General features: G+C 46.0%; 2 protein-coding genes across 2 annotated transcripts; both read left to right on the top strand.

The window, feature by feature from the left end:
- The first annotated feature begins 112 nt into the window (after positions 1–112).
- Positions 113–5,511, top strand: fam171b (family with sequence similarity 171 member B). The gene is made up of 8 exons (XM_077546959.1): positions 113–587; positions 916–1,149; positions 1,632–1,724; positions 1,796–1,948; positions 2,539–2,709; positions 2,765–2,878; positions 2,941–3,055; positions 3,129–5,511. The coding sequence occupies exons 1-8, from the start codon at positions 356–358 to the stop codon at positions 4,426–4,428; spliced, it is 2,412 nt and encodes an 803-aa protein (XP_077403085.1). The 5' UTR covers positions 113–355; the 3' UTR covers positions 4,429–5,511.
- A 4,107-nt stretch (positions 5,512–9,618) lies between these two features.
- LOC144038178 (calcitonin gene-related peptide type 1 receptor-like) lies at positions 9,619–18,051 on the top strand. The gene is made up of 13 exons (XM_077550413.1): positions 9,619–10,011; positions 11,664–11,729; positions 11,796–11,952; positions 12,017–12,127; positions 13,035–13,147; positions 14,225–14,316; positions 14,391–14,517; positions 14,611–14,764; positions 14,837–14,897; positions 15,417–15,483; positions 15,557–15,775; positions 15,855–15,896; positions 16,565–18,051. Exons 2-13 carry the CDS (start codon positions 11,685–11,687, stop codon positions 16,769–16,771), a joined length of 1,395 nt encoding a protein of 464 aa, XP_077406539.1. The 5' UTR covers positions 9,619–10,011; positions 11,664–11,684; the 3' UTR covers positions 16,772–18,051.
- Positions 18,052–19,737: the final 1,686 nt, after the last annotated feature.

The raw sequence follows: 19,737 nt of genomic DNA, 5'->3' as shown, positions 1-19,737 counted from the left end.
TACTCTGATGCTTTGTTGTTTTCCTACCTTGCATTATTATCCACATTGTCTTTTTCCGAGTGCCATAAAAAGCTGCACAATTATGAAAAGCGGTCATTAGTGAAGCGACTTGAAAGTAGAATTCTTGTAGCGCTGACAGTGCGTAGTGACACCTCTTTTGTTTACACACGATCTTTGGACTCCTCACGCCCATCCTCAGCACCAGCACCAGCACCAGCGCCAGCGCATCCTCCTAACGCGCTTGACTCGACCAGCTGCAGGCCAGCGACTTGCATCACGACATCCCCCTCGTTCGACCGCGTTCTTCTCTCTCTTGGCGGGCCGTAATGTCTGTTTCTATAATACATGTTTCGTCATGCCCAATGCCGAGCGCCGCCTGACTCCATTCCTCGCGCCGCCGCCGCCGCCGCCGCCGCTGCTGTTGCTCTTTGTACGCTCGTTGCTTCTGATTTCTTGCGATGCGCCACTGGGAGCCGCGGATGAGGGCGGCGGCCTCCCCCACTCTTTGGCCGGGGACAATGGCCATAACGCCGCCACCGCGCCGAGCCCCACGGGGCTGTTTCTCGGGACCCCCGCATTAACCGAAGGTGAGCGTTTGACGAGCTCATTGTTGCCTATTCGGTGATGCCATTTTTATTCTTTTTTCGGGGGGTGGGTTACTGCTGCTACTGTTGTTTTGGCCCATTCTGCATGAAGTGATATAGAGGCCTACATTTCAAACGAACTCTTCCTTGGTTTAGGGTTACAGTGTAGAACACAAGGAACAGATCGGCTGATATGTTGAGGCAGCGCTTTGTAATCCGGTGTCGCTCTGCACGTATGGAAGTGTGTCAGCAAAAAAAAAAGAAGCAGTCGCCTGTATTGTGATGTGCTATCTGCTGCTAATTAAATCGGTATCTTCTGTAACGATTCTAGAGCCCCGGTTTGCCCTAAGGGTTCTGGTAAGAGACATGATGACGCGTCAGCTCTTGCCAGGGGCCTCAGTTGGGACCTACGTCAACCACACCTTGATCAGCTCCACCTGGACTGGGGCGAAAGGTGAGGCTCTGCTACGGGTGCCGTACAGCCCCCAGAAGAGTGTGACCCTGGTGGCCACCAAGGAAGGTTACGTCCCCGGCCCACTGCCTTGGAGCACAAGCAGGAGACCCAGTGAGTAAAGCAGCCGCTGGAATTGTCCATTCCTTTTTCATTGGCAGACAAAATGATTCATCGAAGGGCTCACCAACTGTTTTCAAACAGTTGTGGACTTACTAACAAACAACTTGATACAGGCTTCTGAAATAACAAACTTGCTCAAATGATAGATATATTTGATGTATTATTTATTATTATTAGTTTGTGTTGATGGACTATTTTGACTAGATAAAGGTCGTGCTTTTGAGCAGCTTCACTAAAACTTCCAGCTTTGGACTATATGATGACTATGAGACAAAATAATACATTTGGCTGGAACACATTTGAGAATTTCTTTGAAGACAGTCCCATGTATCGTTTTCTTGAGTGTACAATAGGTTTCAAAAATCCGGTTCCTTGAGCTCACGTATCGATTGAGTTCAGCACGCCATTCATTGATCCAACACGCTCGCATCCATCGTAAAGCTCTAAATGTATTGTTGCGCATCTCGTTGCAGTCTTCTCGGCTGTGACGTTGCTGCTGCTTCCTCAGAGGCAAGGCAACATCTGGATGTTTGAAGACACACTGCTCATCACAGCCAAGCTGCCCGGTACGGTCGGATGTTGCATACATGTCCAGTTTGGGGATATATTGTTTTCCAATCATGTCTCATTTTTGCAGACGGAGCGTCTCAACCAAAGATTAAGATTCCCAAGACGCTGCTCACATTACCAGACAACGGCAACGTGACATCGCTGACAGCTTACCTGACTGTGCCGCAGTTAGGGAAGGAGTGTGCCAACTGCACTCCAGGCATTATTGCCAACACATCAGGTGAACCCCCAATATACCTATATAGGAAGATGCTTAGGGAAAAAGTGTCGCTATACAAGTATAGTTACACCGTCAATTGTGTCGAGTCAATTTGACTCTAAGTGGGACCAAATAGATTCCGTTTCAGAGTTTACACTAGGAAGAGGGTCAAATAAAGAATGGAAACAAATAAAAGTCACTCAAGGGTTGAGGAACAAACTCACGACATTCAGCCTGAGAGACGGTCCATCTACTCCATTATTGCTCGTGTCACCTGGAATCTTCCTAGCTCCGAGAGATCTCGAAGATCCAAGAGAGAAGCAAACGGTAGAAGGGGCAAAGCTCAGGTGGTAGTGTGGCAGTCTCCCAAGCTGAAGCTCTTGACTTTGTTCCTCAACCCTTGAGTGACTTTGATTTGATTTTTTCCCCCATTCTTTATTTTTCTCTCTTCCAAGTGTAACTATTTGGTCCCACTCTCAATAGAGTCAAATTTACGCGACAGAATTCACTGTGTAGGAATGGAGGTGGAAACATAAATAATGTATCTTACGAAAAGGTGACAACTCTTTGAACAAAGTATTGCTACTCCATTGCAATACACGATCGTGCAGTTTTTAGAAGCATTGGGCTGAAGCCGCTGGCAGCAGTCAGTGTCCTGCTGTATGCGGGAGGCGAAGAGCTCCAGGTTCGAGGGCCCATCCAGTTGAGTGTGCCTCTGGGGGGAAGCAGCCACCTCCGCACCTCTGACACCGTGCCAGCCTGGGCCTTGAACCTACAGACAGGTACCAGTCAAGTTCAAGTATGACAGGTTCCTGGAATGAATGAGTGTACTTCAAGGTGCCTGGGAAAACCGAGGTCTGGGAATCGTGCGGGCGGTTGACGAGGAGCTGGTTTGGACGTACGCGGCTTCTCACCTCGGATACTGGATTGCGGCGCCCCTGCCTTCAAACGGTGAATATGCGTGAATGGTTTCTGTGGCGTCACAGCACTCATCGTTGCTTTGAATGTGTCAGATCACGGAAGCTCCTTGGATTTGCTTTCCCATCCCTCCCTGCTGTTGGTGGGAACACTGGCGGGAACTCTTGCGCTTGTGATCGGACTTCTGTCTTTGCTGTTGTGTCAATGCGGGTAGGAAATCGCATGCGTTTGGTTTGATGTTGCGTCTTTCTAGCAATAATCCCTCGAAACGTTTCCCCGCAAGTTTCCCGCCAGAGCCCAGGGGGAGACCGGCCCGTTTCTCCAAACTCACAGTGGCCAAAAAAGACCAAACGACCTCCATGCACATGGAGGAGGGTCTGCTTTTCCACTCGGGCGAGAATATCCTGGCTTCCTGCAACGTCCAGTGTGACCCCTCGTCCACCCCCAGGCACAAAGCCAACTACAACATCTACGTGGAGGACCCGGCCAGTCAAGCAAAAGCTCCTCTGTATGAGAATATTTCTGCCGATGGTGTGAGAGTCGCCCAAGGACGCTCTCACTACATCAACAACGACGAGGTGTCCCGACTCATGGAACAGAACCGCAGCAACATCAACCTTGACGGCTTCTTTTCCGACAAGCCGCTTCACATGTACAAGCATCCGGTGGCAATCGTTCAGGCAGCCGACATGTTCGGCAAGCAAGAGCCACAGAACGCCGGCTGCAAGTCGGCCACCTTCCCCCGCAATGGAAACGAGTCCGAAGCGCCGAGTAAAGACACGCAGACGCTCGGCAAAGTCCAAAGCGGCCAACAGCAAAGCAAGCAAGATCAGCCCCAGCCGCTAGAAATTCCCCCCCCAAGCCAAGGGCCTCCTGCCGCGTGGGGCCGCTACAGTAATCTGCTGGAGTCCTCCGTTTCAGTGCCGGGGACTCTCAATGAGGCAACCGGCATGGAAGGCTTCGGCGGTGCCGGCTTCGGCGGTGCCGGCGCTCACGGCATCTCCAGTAAGCTGCAAGGGATCTCAGAGCGCACCTTGTTGGAACTGACCAGGGGCAAGTCGTCGTCGTCGTCGTCATCCCACCCCAGGGCCTGGTTCGTCTCCCTGGACGGGAAACCGGCCGCTCAGGTGCGCCACTCCATCATCGAGCTCCAGAGCCGCCAGCGCCCTCCCAGCAGCAACGACACCAGCCTGGACTCCGGGGTGGACATGAACGAGCCTCAGCAGCATATCCGGCAGGTGCGGCGGGAAAGGACGTCCGTTCGGGCTTCCTCGCTTCCGCACCCCAACAGAAGTGGCAGGTATGGCGACGAGCAGGACCTGAGCAGCAGCGAGAGCGGCACCACCGCCACCGGCACTCCGGAGGAGCACTGCCTCAGGAACATTCTGGATGGAAGCAGCGGCGCCATTCCCAACATTCCCGAGGAGCAAGACGCAATGGAAACGTGCAGTACTCAGGAAGACAGCGAGCTCAGCGGGACGCCCCCCCCACGCCGCCTGAGGAAAGCCAAGGAGAAGGTGAAATCAGACAAAAGAAATACCAAGCACGTTCGAGAGAGCCGACATCAAAGCAAGCGAAAATAGGTCAAGCCAGAAATGCCGGCATTCCGCTTTCCAGGAGCCCCCGGCTTGCTTTTCGCTTTTCCTCCCCCTGCTGGCAAATGTTGTTGTTGCGATTGCACAACTTTGCCAAAGAAATGTTCTGCCGAAGCATCAAGAACCTGCAAAGTGCAAACGCATTCTAAGATCACCAGCAAGTTTCCTCTCGAGGACTTCATGTCCCAAAATCCAAGCACTGAAGGTGCCTTCTTTCTGCCTCCAACCATCAAGTCACGTCAGATGGAGTTCATGCTTGGTGAGGTTGCGGGACGGACACAACGCAGGACAACACAATGTAGTGCACTTATCCTCACCATCAACCACTGCCCACAGCACCGATATATAATAATAATAAAATAATAATACTACTCAAGCTGGGGAGGTTGATGACATTTGTCAAACTCAACTGCCATTTTTGAAGTGCATGAAAAATAGAGTACTTGTTTTGGGGACAAATCCTTCTCACTGTAGTCCAAGGGTAGTTTCTTGCGTGTACGCATTATTTCACGCTGCAGCAGCGCGTCTTCATCGTTGCTGTATGTGTTCCTTGTGAAATGACATTTGGTGCCTTGGAGAGTCGCTTGAACATGTTCTGTATTCGTCGCGTCAATAATAGCACACAAGCGACAACGCCGTTGCGTTGTGACTTCTTGTACGCGATTCATGTTCATGCCAAATCCGGAAATATTTGCAGCAAAATTGATGTTCAAAACGGAGCAGTTTTGCCAAACGTGGTCTTCCATTGTAGATTCAGGCTTGATTTGAGTTTTTCTGTGTGTAAATACTCAAAACGCTTCCGTTACGTGACTGTGATGTTGTTGCTTGTGCAGTTTTCTTTCTTCTACGCTTAAAGTTGGATTGGTTTAAAAAGCTTTTAAGATTTGAAATCAATGTAGCAACAATATGACCACTTAAGGCTTACAAAAGAACAAAACATTCACTAAAGAGTTCAATTGCTGAATGTATTTGCATCTCTTTGACAGCCATGGCAAATTTCTTTGCAATGGTTTTCGTACTGTATTCTTTTTTTGTGCCCCAAATGATTAAACACAATTGTTGACAATTCCATCCCCGCGAGACCTTCCGAGACAAAGTCTGTGATGTCGATCCTCCTCCATGATCTCGGTTGCAGCGAGTCTTTGACAAACAAAAGCCCAAAGCAACGACAGCTGCAGCAGCGCGCTCTTCTTCCTGACCTGCTCAACCGCCTTCTTGCAGCCCCCCGGGCATGTGGCGGCCTAATTGGCTCAGGATTCCACACACAAGGCAGGGATGATGTCTCATCGTGCGGGCCTTTTGTTTGCCTTTTGTTTGTATTGGGAGAGCAAATTCAGGATCTTCACAACTTGCCAACAGGAGTGTCCGTAACGTCTGGAGACATTTTGTTAAGTTAAGTTTGCTATGTTAGTTAGAATATGCTTCAGCACAAATCAATCGGTCGGTCAATCAATCTGTTTATTTAACTCTTTTACTGCCAACGACGTTAAATGACGTTCTGCAAAAACCTACGGAGGAGCGCCAAAGACGTTAAAAGACATCCTCCCATTTTTTTTTTTTTTTTTTTTTTGAAACGGGTGCTGCGAAAGCTTGCGGAGCTGTCCTGAAAGTTTCAAGAAGGTCTCGTAATGACTATTTTTGGCCCCTAGAGGGCAGCGATGACTCTCTTTTGACAAGATCGGGTGGGCGTCAGTAGAGGCGGAGCTAGAGCGTCAGCAGGAGATGAGAATGGAAGACAAAGGAAAAATGGCGGCCGCTCGCGAGGAGCTCACGCCCGAGCCATTTTTTTTCAAAGACCAAAAGCATCGCTGAAAGAGCACATTGTTGACGACGATGATCATCATCGATGATGAAGTTGAGGGTGGTGACTCCGTGGTTGGGAAGCATTGACGCGGCAGTAGAAGACGTTAGATGGAGCTAGATGGAGGAGGGAACGGGCAATGGCGAGCGTTTGCAAGCAGCTCTACACTTACAAGACGAAAGGCATCGACCAACGCTAAAAGAGTACATTGATGACGATGATGATGAAGGTGAATCCGAGCTTGACGCGGCGGCTATGACGGTGTCGTAACGCGGAGCGCAACCGAGCACGCACAGGCGGACGTTCGATCGGACGACGGAGAGTGCCCCGAGTCCAATGCATATTCATCGGAGGAAGTGTGTACAGTCTGCTACTTGCTTTTTATTCCCCGGAAAAAAAGGCCGTCAAGAAAGTGTAACGTTTGCACGCAAAACGGACCAATGCGAAAGTGAAAGTAAACTGTTGTGCGAGTCCTGGCGTCTCCTTGCACGCAGGAGAGCGTTACAAAAGGAAAAACTGTATTTGAAACATCCGCATAATTGTAAGTGGTACCACAGTTGCACACATTTGTAAATAGTTTGCGAAATTGTTTTGTCAAATTGTTACACTGTTGAATGGAAATGAACGTATTTTGCAATCAAAAAAGACTTTTTCATTGTTGGTGAAAGCGTTTTACAGAAGTAAAGCACTATTTAGGTGTTTGTGGCATCATTCATGGACAAAAAGAAGTGTACAATTCACTAGAGTGCATGAAATAACATCGTTTCACAAAAAGCTCTTTTTCTCCGCTTTTTGTTTCAAAACAGAGCATTTCGGTGAAACTAACCATTTTCTATCGTTGATTACTGAAGAACGGAATAAGGTAGAAACAAACCTTTTTTTTCTGATGAAAGATGAGAGTCCAATCTTTGGTAGTATGTGTGTTTCCATAGTCCAAACACAACATTTTCTGTGGACCTTGAAAGAGCACTCAAAATGCTTAAATCGGCTGGCACTGGCGACAACCCGTTTTTGAAAACGTCTGGCAGTCAAAGAGTTAACATGCAAAATCACCATGGAACATGTTTCCAATACACTTTACAATAAAAATCCCGGACAATCAAAACACTTCCCAATAAAATCGGGTCTAATGTTGGAATCCTATGAATCTAAAAGATCAACGTTGGGGACATAATCACATTTTAGGGCAGTAGATAGAGAGAGTTTGGCCAACAAGCTACTACACTGTGATTGGTCAACTTCTGGCCACGTGACATACGGACGCCATGTTGCTACCCTGCGGCTGGGATTTCATAGAGTGTTTTGCAAACGGTGTTTCCACGTTCATGTTGCAATCATGCCTCGTTGCGCAGAATGGCGTTTGTCACAACCACCAGGCGGCGCCATTGTGATGCATCGCTTCTCACAACCACCAGGCGGCGCCATTGTGATGCATCGCTTCACCACAGACACACGGAGGAGCAAATTGTGGCAAGAGAAAGTCAAACGAGAGGACTTGAAAGCAAATAAGTCAAATAGCACCATTTGAAGTAGGTGGGACTGCACAATGCAGCCTTCGACCTTTTATCAAGAGTTATCCTTGAAAATCAAAATATAATTGATTTGAATGATAAGTCTGTGCAAAGTGAATGGACGTAAAATAAAACTATTATCCATTTGAACGCTTGCTAAAACAGGGCCCATAATATGGAAATGAGTTCTGAATATTGTACATGCACAATTGAAAGCCATTTGTTGCGGTCGGAGCCCGGAATGCAAAGATGGCGACAAGTGATAGGAGAAAAAGGTAACAGAGTTTATTTTGCTGAAAACAGACCTGCCATGCGCAAAAGGCAACCATGACAACTTTGGTAAATATTAAAAATAAAATATGACATTTGGTTGTCAGGCAGCACTAAAATCACGTTCAAATTCAAATTTAGGACCACATATTCATTATGACAAACAAATGACAGAGGAACCTGTTCTAATACATTCATTGGTACCAGAAAAAATGGCTTTATTATCAAGTATCTTGCTTGTTATATCAGGAGCCAAACGCAGGGAAAAAAGCAAATACATACGTCATCATATCTCTTGTTTGAACATATAATGTATGAACACATACTGATTACATTTCCAGCATGCACAACATTGAAAATCCACGTACAATAAGAATATATACCATATATATATATATATATATATATTAAAAAAAAGAGAACAATAATGATGATATGTCGAATCGGTTAGATTACCAAATGAACAATATTGAACTCTCTCTAAAAAAAGAGAGAGAGAGAAAAAAAAAAAAAGAATATACCATATCAGCCTGTATCATACATGCCGTGCATCAAAGGTTAAAAAATAAAACAAGGAGAAAATAGAAAAGAAACTGTACACTTAGTTTGTGGAAGAGTTACTTTGCGTGCAAAACGATAGGCGTGCGCTCATGCGCTCATGCGCTCATGCGCTCATGCGCTCATGCGCTCATGCGCTCATGCGCTCATGCGCTCATGCTTGAGCGCATGCCCCGCCCTGTGGCCGAGGGTAGCAACATGGCGTCCGTGTTTTCAGTTTTCAAATAACTTTATTTCCTTGCACATCTTTTACACATTCAAATTCCAAATATAAAACAAACTAAACATGATTTACACAAAAGATTTACAGTCATTTAAAGCACACCAAATTCTCGTAGTCCAGCGATTTACAATTGTAAAATGTGCGAAGAGAAAAAGTTCTTTTTGTCCTTCTATTTTTTCTTTTACGTGACAGAGGATTTGCCTGACCACGACCACAGTCTTACGATCCACCGCCACATTCTTCATGGACATTGCAGCACACCTGCTTTTTCAGAGTTTCGCACAAACAACTGTTATAATAGTTTGGAACAATTCTTTTTTTTCTTTGGAAGATATGATTTTTTTCTATCAAGCCATACATAATAGTGATAAAATTATAATAAAAAAAAAACATTTCAAGACCAAATTACTTTTACATCGTCATCCAACAACCTAAATTTTACATCACCACCATGTCTTGTGTCCTTTATTTTTGGAAAAATCATTTTACATGTTAAACAACTTTTGACTTCCAAGTTTTCACACATCAGCTTTGCTTACGGTTCCGGTTGACCACGTGTGGGCCGTTTCCCAACACTTGCGCTTCCGCCTTTGTGCGTAATGTGTCTGTTTCAGCATTTCAGAGAGCTGAGACGGCCGGTGGGAGCGCACGGTTGGGGGGGCGCAGGGGTGGGGGTGCAAGTATTGGAACGCGGCCGGCAGTGGCCGGAAACAGTGCTGATGTGTGAAACCCGGAAGTGGGAAGTTTGTGGCATCCACCCCATATTCAGATCAGTGGAGGTGCTGCGCTGACATATTTTCCGGCACCTGCTTAATTACAGGCAAACTGCCCCCTTGTGGTCGGGAGTGTAGCTCCATTCTGCCACAGTCTGATATATCGTGCTTGACAAAGAACCGAACTTGAGCGTGTTATGCCCCTGTGGGTCATTTCTTGTTTTGGATCTCTGCTGCAGTGTGTGTGTGTGCGCATTGTACCAGTGTTGTCATCCCCCCTGCAGGGATGTCCCTATTTAAACGCCTCCATGAAAGGCAAACAAATGATGTCATCAGCAAAGCGTCCTTATCAGCTCAGTATTGCTTCAGACTTTGGAGGGTAACAGAGCAGACACTCGGACTCCTCGTGAGCGCAGCTTGAATCTTTTTTAGTTCAATGACAAGAAAAAGCAAGTTGAGGGATTAGTCTTGAAAATATCCAAGTCACCTGCAAAGGTAAGCTCTTGTTTATGCTTTCATTCTACACGACTACAGTGTGTTCACGCGCAATGTGCCTATGATGCTGGAAACATTGCATGATTATTCATCTGAATTAGGCTGAATGATGTACATGCACTAGAATGAAAGGTTGAAGAGAACACATAGATTACAAATACATGAAACAATTGGTTTGTGTTTGCTTTGTATTAACATAGTGTGATTAAAAAAATGATGTACTGACGTACTGCAAGTTATATTTTAAGAGCTACACATCACATGAATGAAAAGAGTTCATGCAGAAGTTTGGGTCAGTATTGGCAGTGTTGACGATTTGCCAGAAAGTCCAACACTTTGAGCTGCATTGACATTCCTTTGGCTAAACTTGCTCAATAAGGAGGCTAAAAACACAACGAGGAAGGAAACTGTGGAGGTCAAGGGAAGAGAGAGGCCATTACACAGAACGGGAAGAAAGGTTAGCATTTTTTTGGTGTGCTTTTTTTTTTTTTTTTACACAAATGATCCTTTTTATTATATACTAAGAATTTAAGCGTTTTAGTCATAAGATACAAAACCATTCACAACGCTGTCACGGTATGCTGTGGATGAGGACCCAAGTGCAGGGAAGTCGAGGCGTGGAGAGTGGCCAAGTCCAAAAAAAGCTTTGCTTTAATTCAACAAAAACAAGGAGCCAACAAGGTGCAGGTAAAATAACAACAACAACAAAGTCCTCATTCCAAACGTGGCAAGGCAAGATACGGACACAAATGGCATCAGTGACAGACAAACAAGCAATGGACCAACAAGAAGTGAATCAAAACAGGGGACTAAATACAAAGTAACTAATTACACAACAGGGGACACCTGGACAAGACACACATGGCTGGGGGCACTGATTGGCTGACACGAGAGGGACAGCAGACAAGTACAGGTGGACAAAATCATACTTAACGAGACAAAGGCAGACAGAGACAACGCAACAAAACCGACCACAATGGAACCAAAAGCAAACGACACAAAAAAGCCAAAGCAAAAAACAACCCTAAAGCCAAAACATGACAAACACAAATTAGCGCTCAACGAGCAAGTCGGCCTTCTACCACAAATCCAAAACAAAGCCTCTACCCCGCAAACTCGTCAGACAGGATAGTTCATTCTTTTTCCCCCATTAACGTTATGTTCATCCTGCTCATGTAACCTTCTTTGGGACACGCACGGAAAACGCACGTCACAAGACAATCGGCAGGCCCTTGTTTCAAATAAATACATCAACAGAAACACATACAGGAAGTGTGAATGTCAAAAACAGAATACTAAAGTTCCATCTTGGAGAGAGGGGCACTGCAAAAAGTTTGGATGCTTCCAGACCAGCGTTGTGCCAGAACAGCAGTACGGTTTGAACGCAAAGGTCAAAAGTATGGCGAAAATGGAGCCCATCCATCTCATTCCAAAAAATCTCCAAGATGGGAAAGTCGTAGCAATTGAAACCTTTCCTAAACAGATGTAGGTTATTGCACAATGAAAAATACTTCTTCTTGATCGCCGTACTTTCAATGTGTGATTTCTTAAAAGGGTGTTTGGTTCCTTGAATCCAATTCCAAACCTTCCCGCCCACATTTCACATTTCATCCAATTTGACTTTTAAAAAAAACACGATCTATCTTCCCCAGAAAACGGCTCTGACAATACAAATGGACGGCTTGAGGTTTCTCCTGCTTCTGTGCTCCCTCAGCAAGGTAGTCCAAATCCACACACTTTTCCATGCTGGAATATCAGTTGTAATCAGGAAAAGTGTGTTTCAGTCGTGCCAGCCGCTTGCGGCCGAAAGTTCTGAAGACGACTCTCAGGACCAGCTGAACCCGCACAGCGAGCATCCGGCAACGATCGCCATGGCCCAGTACAAGTGCTTCCAGCGGATGGTGAGAGGAGACCATCATCAGCGCAAAAGCCAAACAACGGGTGAGGACGACGACGTGGATTTTGCTGTAGCAAAATGGCAAACCATTTGGCGTTTTGTCTGCAGGACCGGCGTGCAACATAACGTGGGACGGATGGTTGTGCTGGGACGAAACCGAAGCAGGACTCACAACAGAGCAGAGCTGCCCTAATTATTACAAAGACTTTGACCCTTCTGGTAATATTTTTGCTTGTATACGATCCAATGACCTTGGTTGACTTTGATGGCAGTCATAGATAAGAGGAGACAACAAATGCATGATCCTACCTTTGAAGGGAAAGACAGTGAAATGAATTCTTTGTGCCCTGCTGAAAAACATCAAACACCAACGAGATGAGGATGATGATGATGATGATGATGATGATGATGAAGTGCCACCTCCAGTGAACACAGAATGCATGCTGTCTTTGTGGGGATTATATAATTATCGTGGGAACAAAATCTCTTCTCACCCTGGGCAAGCAAGGTTGACTCAAAATGCTCTGTACTTGTTGATCATTTTACAAAATCCATTGAATGAACTTGCACCGTTCTAATGCCTTCAATGCTTTGTGCCAAACATTCAATGGTCAGACATCCTTGAGGTGCATGTTTGAATCTCACTTTAAATGGGAAGTCAACCCCAAAAATGTATAAAATCTTGACCATAAAATGTTCTATGCACACCCACTAGTCTAAATATGTTATTCTGTTTAATATCACGTTAGTGGAATATGAGTTAGGCAGCAAAATCTGGCAGCTTTGATCAATATCAGAAGGCGGCCATTCGGCCGATCGCTGTCGACTGAAAATGACATCATTGCTGCTTAGGTCTGAGTTAACAGCCAATCACAGCTCAGCTTCAGAAAACAGGTGAGCTGTGATTGGCCGTTGCCTGAGCCCTGCGCAACCGTAGTGTCATCGTCAGTCGACGGCAAACGGGCCGTCCCATGAGATGGATACAAATGGCTGCATTTTTGCTGCATCACTCGTATTCCTCAAATGTAATATTCATTAGAATGTCATGTTTACACCAGGGAGGTCACATATATTATTGTCAAGAAATGTTAAAGGTGGACCCTTTAAGTCTGCATTTTTCCATCAGCGCTAGCGTCCAAAGTTTGTACGGAAACCGGCATTTGGTGGCGTCACCCCGAGAGCAACCGGACATGGACGGACTTTACCACCTGCAAAGCCAACACGACACATCATGGCACGGTGAGAGAAAATCAGGGGTGCGTTTCACAAAGCGTGTTCAACAAACACAAAACTCGGAACAGCGACTTGACATACACTGAGAGCAGAAACTCTGCGTTTTCGGTTCCAGGACAGCTCATTTGACGCGGAGTCGTTTCACCACCACACTAAAAAGTCCACATCGACGGAGCCCTGAGTCGTCGAGTCTCCATGGCAACGGGGAAGCGCTCTGCCGCCCTCTGCTCCGCGTTCTCTTTTTTTAAACCCCTCTCAACTGAAAATCTCAATGCGATCACATAACGAATTTGAACATATCTTTATAAAAATAAAAATAAAGTGCAACACCGCAGCGGCTCCCTGTTGAGGAAGGCGGCGCGGGAGAACGTTGCTGCTCGGGTCAGTGCGTGCATTTCAATGTTGTCCTGTGCAATCACGATAAGATTACAGGGGAAATTCATTTCATTTTGGTTCAATCTTGCGGAGGAGAAGCGCGCTTGACTCAAGATGAAATATAAAAGCATTATTCAAACGGTTATGAAAAAGTTCAACACACACTATATGCTGTGACTACGGCGCCGGTAATGTTGCAAATGTAAGAACAGTTTAAGTTGTGTATGTAGATGATGGACTGTGATGTGAAGCGGTACCGTTGAAAAAGAGAAGTGTCCGGAAATGCCAGCATATTTATGGCCGGTCCGACAACACTCTCGAGACGAATATTGAATTCCCTGTCAAATAATGTGGCGCCTTCATCAACAAAAGGACAAAACGCTATAGACGTATTTGCGCAAAAACTCGCCGCAGCTGACTTTATGAATGAGGAAATGAAATGTGGTGTGTGGCCGAAAGGAGGCGGGGACAGAGAAAACCTCAACGTTAATTGTGAAAAACCCGCAGCCGACCAGGTTCGGTTCATGAGCGAGCGCTTGGAATACTTCTTTTTATGAAACTTATTCCCTGCCTTCAGTTACCTCCCCTTCCGAAACGGAAAATGCAGAATTTCCCCCATTTCAGGATTTCTTGACCCCGGCTTCTCACTAAACCTGCTTTGTGAAATACACCCCAGGAAAGTTCTCAAGTGAAATGTTGTCCTTACAGGCGGCGATGACTCACTTCTACCTGGTCATGATTGGTCACGGGCTGTCCCTGGTCTCACTGATCGTCTCGCTGGCAATCTTCTTCCATTTTAAGTAAGTGCCTGCTGAATAATAGCGCTTTTCTAGACCAGTGTAAAATTGAAGAAAGCGGAATCTCTCCTCCGCAGGAGTCTGAGCTGTCAGAGGATCACGCTGCACAAAAACCTGTTTGTGTCCTTTGTTCTGAATTCGGTCATCACCGTTGTGTGGCTAACGGAGGTGGCCAAGAAGCAAGGACACACGATCGACGACTCGGTAAGACAGTCGCTCTGGTTGCCGACTCGCTGGGCTTGTTGGGCTTGTTGGGCTTGTTGGACTTGCGGTCATGCGCTCGTCTGCCGTTGCTAGGCGAGCTGCAAGCTGCTGATGGTCGTTCACCTCTACCTGCTGAGCTGCAACTACTTCTGGATGCTGTGCGAGGGCATCTACCTGCACACTCTGATCGTGGTGGCCGTGTTTGCCAAGAAGCAGCATCTCTTGTGGTATTACCTGCTCGGCTGGGGTGAGCATGTCGCGGAAGCAGCTCGTACACGCTCGGACCTGACGTGTGACGCGTGCGCTTTACATTTGACAGCTTTTCCGTTGGTGCCGGCAGTGCTGCATTCCATAGCACGCCAATGCTACTACAATGACAAGTGGGCTTTTTTCTTTTCTCTCTTCATCTTAAATATTGCAGTCATTTGCGGACTGTTGAGCACACTTGAATATAAGGCACATCGAGCGGAGACAAAAAAGTACATATAGAAGGAAGATGGTGAAGGTGTCCACGTTGTAGGATTGGATCTTTGCACGGAAAGGAGGTTGCAGAGAAAGCATTTTCTTTTGTGATGTCATTTCTCATCCTACAGTTGGCGTTTGTTAATCTCCAGAAAGATCAACCCCTGCCCCCCAAATGCCCTTCAAATTGTGACACTGTCCCCACAATTTGCTGGCATCCACACTCAACCGTTTTAGCACACAACCGAAAAGCTAAAGAGCGAAATAAGGGCTAGAATTAGCATCGGCCCTAAATGGATTGGAAGCTCGTTAGCGAGCCCAATCATTGTTTCAGCTACGGTTCAAAGCACGAGGATCAGAAGTAGCCGTTTATAGTCTGGAAATGATGGTCATATGTTGCTTTCAGAGCACATTTTAATGAGGTTTTGTTTTGATAGCTGTTGGGTCAGCTCGGACACATCCCTGCTTTACATCATCCATGGGCCAATCTGTGCCGCATTGGTAGTAAGTGTCAAACTCTCACGCTATCTAATGTCATGTCATGTCATGGAAGCCGCAACCTGTAATCTGCTTCCAGGTGAACCTCTTCTTCCTGCTGAACATCGTCCGTGTTCTGATCACCAAGCTGCGAGTGACCCACCAGGCCGAGTCCAGCCTGTACATGCGGGCGGTGAGGGCCACGCTGATCCTCATTCCGCTTCTTGGCATCCAGTTTGTGTTGCTTCCCTACAAGCCGCGGGAGCACAAGTTCTCTGAGATCTATCTGTACGTCATGGAGATCCTCATGCACTACCAGGTGAGCGCATCCCAGCACAGCTGCAACACATATTTGCACACTTTCATGTCTTACTATCCACACTCTGTGGCACTTTCAGGGTCTCCTCGTGTCCACCATTTTCTGCTTCTTTAATGGAGAGGTAAGACACGCAACCTTTCATTTTGTAAATGAAGTACTCATTGTTACAGTAACAAGAAATCCGCGTCGTCACAGATGACTTGAAAGAAGTAACTGTTGTCGAACTGCCGGCTGTCTCCTCACCTGTCGGCTTTGCTTTGAGGTGTTTGCTCAAATTGGATGTGGCGTTTTTAGCGGGCGGCCAGCGCAACGTTTGCGATGCACTGAGAGCTTTTTGTCATCTTGACTGGACAAAAATGCAAAGTAATGGCAAAGGCAAGCGTTTGTGGAGCTCCTCCTGCTTCTTCCATTGTTTTGGCCGGACTCCAAGTGCTCACACGTGTTGGTACGCGTGACCCGGCATTGCGTCTTCCGCTGAGAAAACCTGACATGCGATGTGACGTCACTCCCAAATGCAAGAGAAAATTTTCTCCTCAAAATTCTGAATTCTACATCCATTATGAGGTTATGAAAAAAATAGTAACATACAGCCACTTAGGAAAGTAACTTTAATCAGATTACTAGTTTGGAAAAATGAACTCGTGCAGATTGCTCGTTATTGAAAGAAAGTCATCAGATTACAAGACAACACTGCAAGTAATCAAGTAGCATGAATTGATGTCCATAAATTGCCATTAAATCACATGGAACTGTTTTCCTAATTGCCGGTATTTTGCACCCTCCCGTCAGGTTCAAACCGTTCTGCGGCGACACTGGAATCAGCAGCGGATGCAGTTTGCCGGCACGTTTGCCAACGCCGACCTCTTCCGCTCGGCCTCTTACGTGGCGTCATCGCTCACCGAGGTTCACCGCTGCTACAGCATCGAAAGTCACACCGAGCACGCCAACGGCAAAAGCTATTCCGACATATTCCGATCGGACAGCCCGTTTGTGTGACGAGGACGTTCGGCACAGGAGACGCTCCGACGGTCCAAGGAACTGAGATGAAATGCTCCTTTTTCAACTGCATTTTTTCCATTGCAAAACCTTTGTATGATTAGGATGTCAACAAGCTTCACTGCCATTTTCTTCTTCTTCTTCATCTGGTGGATTTAACAACAAAACCGCATTTTGAAGACCAAAAGAAGATGCTCAGCTTAATCAAAGAGTCACAGTCTTCAAGAAGATTGGCCGATATACACGGATGGCAAAAAGCTAGGGAACGCTTTTCAGGTTTCAGAATGAACCCAACATACACTAAAACCTTTACAGGTGAACTTCATTTGACCTTCTGCAATGCAACTGTTTAATATTTCAATACTTGCTGTTCTTGAACAAGGAGCTCAAAATTCACAACAGATGTTGGACTCCCAAATTGCAAAGTTGTCCACTGCTGTGCCTTTTTGTGAATCTTCCATTCGTTCTCTATTTCTGTGGCGTCCGTCTGGCGACACTGACGGCATCCTTAAAACACTCGCCAAGATTTGTGTCAAAGACATTACGTGTCGTGAACGTTGCTGCTACGTTGAGAAGTGCAACTTGTGCCAAAAGTACTGAAACGTTCAACAGTTACTATATGAGCAGATTCCAAAGTTCACCTTTAAACATTTCAAGTTCATGTTGAATTTTCTCCTGAAAGCAGAATAGCCCGACCTTTTTGTGGGTCGTCTACATGTGGCACCGTGTGGCGTTGTAGTCACATTTCGATGACATTTGCCTCTGCTTTCAGTACTTTGTCTTTTATTTATAGCTCCTCCCTTTTGTACACGTGAAAAATACTGAGGTCCATATTGTTCTTATTCTGAAATGCTGGAGAAGAGATAATCAAGTTATGGATATCATCTTGTATGTAAATGACATGCATTTTTAAATATAACTTGTACGTTTTTATAATAAGCGTTGCTGTGAGGATCTTGTGAGGATCTTGTGAGGAGCTTGTGAGGAGCTTGTGAGGAGCTTGTGAGGAGCTGCAGGTTTCCGCCTTCGAAACCACTGACAATCTTTAGCCTGGATAACCAGTCATGTACAGTTCTTTGTATAGTTGCACATGCATCTTCAAAACACGGAATAATGATCAGATTTAACTGAAAATGCTCATTGTTGCTATTTTTCATTCTCAGCCTTTGTGAAATAGATTTTTTTTTTTGGGGGTGACTGTTTTGTAATAAGCAATAACATTGTTTGAAGGGAATTACACAGTATATTGTTTGTAAATAAAGTTGTCTGTGTAATGATAACCTGCCGTTACTGTTCTGCTGCCATTTAAAAGGAAGACAATCATTCTTTTGGACACAAAAAAGGTGGGATTTCCTTTTCTGACCTGAGAACTCGACTGCTGCTTCCAGACAAAGTGATGGCTTGTTTGCTCTTTGCTTTTTGTCCAACGTGTGAACACAGAAGAAGCGGCAAAGGAAAAGCCGGCCAATGCATCCGTTGGGAAGCTGAAAAAGCAATTCATGTGACAGACTTTTGACATTGTAGTTCACCTACAATGCGCACACATGAAGCAGGATGTTTACCATTCGTTGTGCCCGTTCCTTCTCCCACCCCGCCCATTTTTAGGCATCATTGACTTCCAATTTCTAAGAATACTTTTAAAGCTGGCCAAGTAAGACTTCCTCCGTCTTGTGACCAACAATTGTTTGCTGCGTTCACTACACAAGCAAATTCCAGCACTGAGACATCATTTGCAGTGACCGTGTCAATAAAATAGGAATACGCTTCCTTGACAGATTTAGTGTTCCTAAGCTTGTTAAGAATACCGTATCTCAATTAAATAGGTTATGAAATGTGCACTAATCATTTTCCATATAGCACTGAACCCGTTCGGGGTTGCCGCGAGCTGGAACCTAACACAGCTGACTCGGGGCAAAATAGGCACTAAACCTTGGACTGGTCGCCGGTCAGTTGAAGCGGCACATTCATACTTTGTGAGAATATTTGTTATTTCTTGTCCTTCTGACATGCTCTCACCCTTGTCTGGACACAAATATTTCCAACGCGACCCACAGGACGGGCACTTGGACAATAATGAGAGGCACATTTGAAAACGTCATACATGGCGACAGTTGAAATACACGCAAGATGGCTGCTGCAAAGAAATGTAAACAAGGTCATACACACACTCGTGAACATCTGCGGCAACCCACGCAGCGACCACATACACTTTCATTTATGTTACAGAGAAAATAGAAAAGAGTGAGAGTAACAACACTTAACTTGAGTCAGTTAGTGGAGCCCAGGTTTCAAAGCAAACATGGTGAAGCGGCATTTAGCTGTTATGCTGTACGTCAGCCCCAAGTATATACACACACCTCATGAGTGGGCATTGCCCCTAATGGTCACAAATGTTGACAAGGCGCAGAATTTTGGGTTACACCAGCTTTGGGTTACCTTCACGGTGTCATGAAATGGTGCGCGTAGGAGAGAGTGGACCCAAAGGCCCGGAGGCAGGAATTGTGAACAAAAGGAGAAACTTTATTGGAACAAGTGGGGACGGCTGAGAGGACGGGGGCAGACGGGTTGCCATGACGGGACTGGGCGAGAGGAGACTGCTTGCCGTGATTGCACTGGCTTGACTTGGCAGAACTTGGCAAGCTTGGCTGGACGTGGAGAACTTGGCCGGAACGTGGAGAACTTAGCCGGAACGTGGAGAACTTAGCAGGAACGTGGAGAACTTAGCCGGAACGTGGAGAGGTTTACTGCGACGAGGATGACTAGACTGTGAAAAGGACGATTAGACTAAGACGCAGACAACTAGACTGAAACGAGGCTGAAACACAGACTCCCGCACAGGACTTGGACACAGGACTTGGACACCTGACGTAGACAATGACCCCACAGTGACTGGACAAACACAACAGACTTAATACACAAACTTTAAAGATACACACCTGGGGAACACGATAGGAAGAGGGCACCAA

This window comes from Vanacampus margaritifer, chromosome 1 (genome assembly GCF_051991255.1).
Source record: "Vanacampus margaritifer isolate UIUO_Vmar chromosome 1, RoL_Vmar_1.0, whole genome shotgun sequence".
NCBI classification, from domain to species: domain Eukaryota; kingdom Metazoa; phylum Chordata; class Actinopteri; order Syngnathiformes; family Syngnathidae; genus Vanacampus; species Vanacampus margaritifer.
Note: the sequence above shows the minus strand (reverse complement) of the source record. Positions and strands in the feature narration are given on the sequence as shown.

Excerpts from the sequence above, each read along its gene's own strand:
- fam171b (XM_077546959.1), top strand. The coding sequence starts at position 356 with ATGCCCAATGCCGAGCGCCGCCTGACTCCATTCCTCGCGCCGCCGCCG. Across the intron at positions 1,150-1,631 it reads GAGCACAAGCAGGAGACCCA|TCTTCTCGGCTGTGACGTTG; the intron begins GTGAGTAAAGCA and ends ATCTCGTTGCAG. Across the intron at positions 3,056-3,128 it reads TTGCTGTTGTGTCAATGCGG|TTTCCCGCCAGAGCCCAGGG; the intron begins GTAGGAAATCGC and ends TTTCCCCGCAAG.
- LOC144038178 (XM_077550413.1), top strand. The coding sequence starts at position 11,685 with ATGGACGGCTTGAGGTTTCTCCTGCTTCTGTGCTCCCTCAGCAAG. Across the intron at positions 14,317-14,390 it reads GCAATCTTCTTCCATTTTAA|GAGTCTGAGCTGTCAGAGGA; the intron begins GTAAGTGCCTGC and ends TCTCCTCCGCAG. Across the intron at positions 14,765-14,836 it reads GTATTACCTGCTCGGCTGGG|CTTTTCCGTTGGTGCCGGCA; the intron begins GTGAGCATGTCG and ends TACATTTGACAG.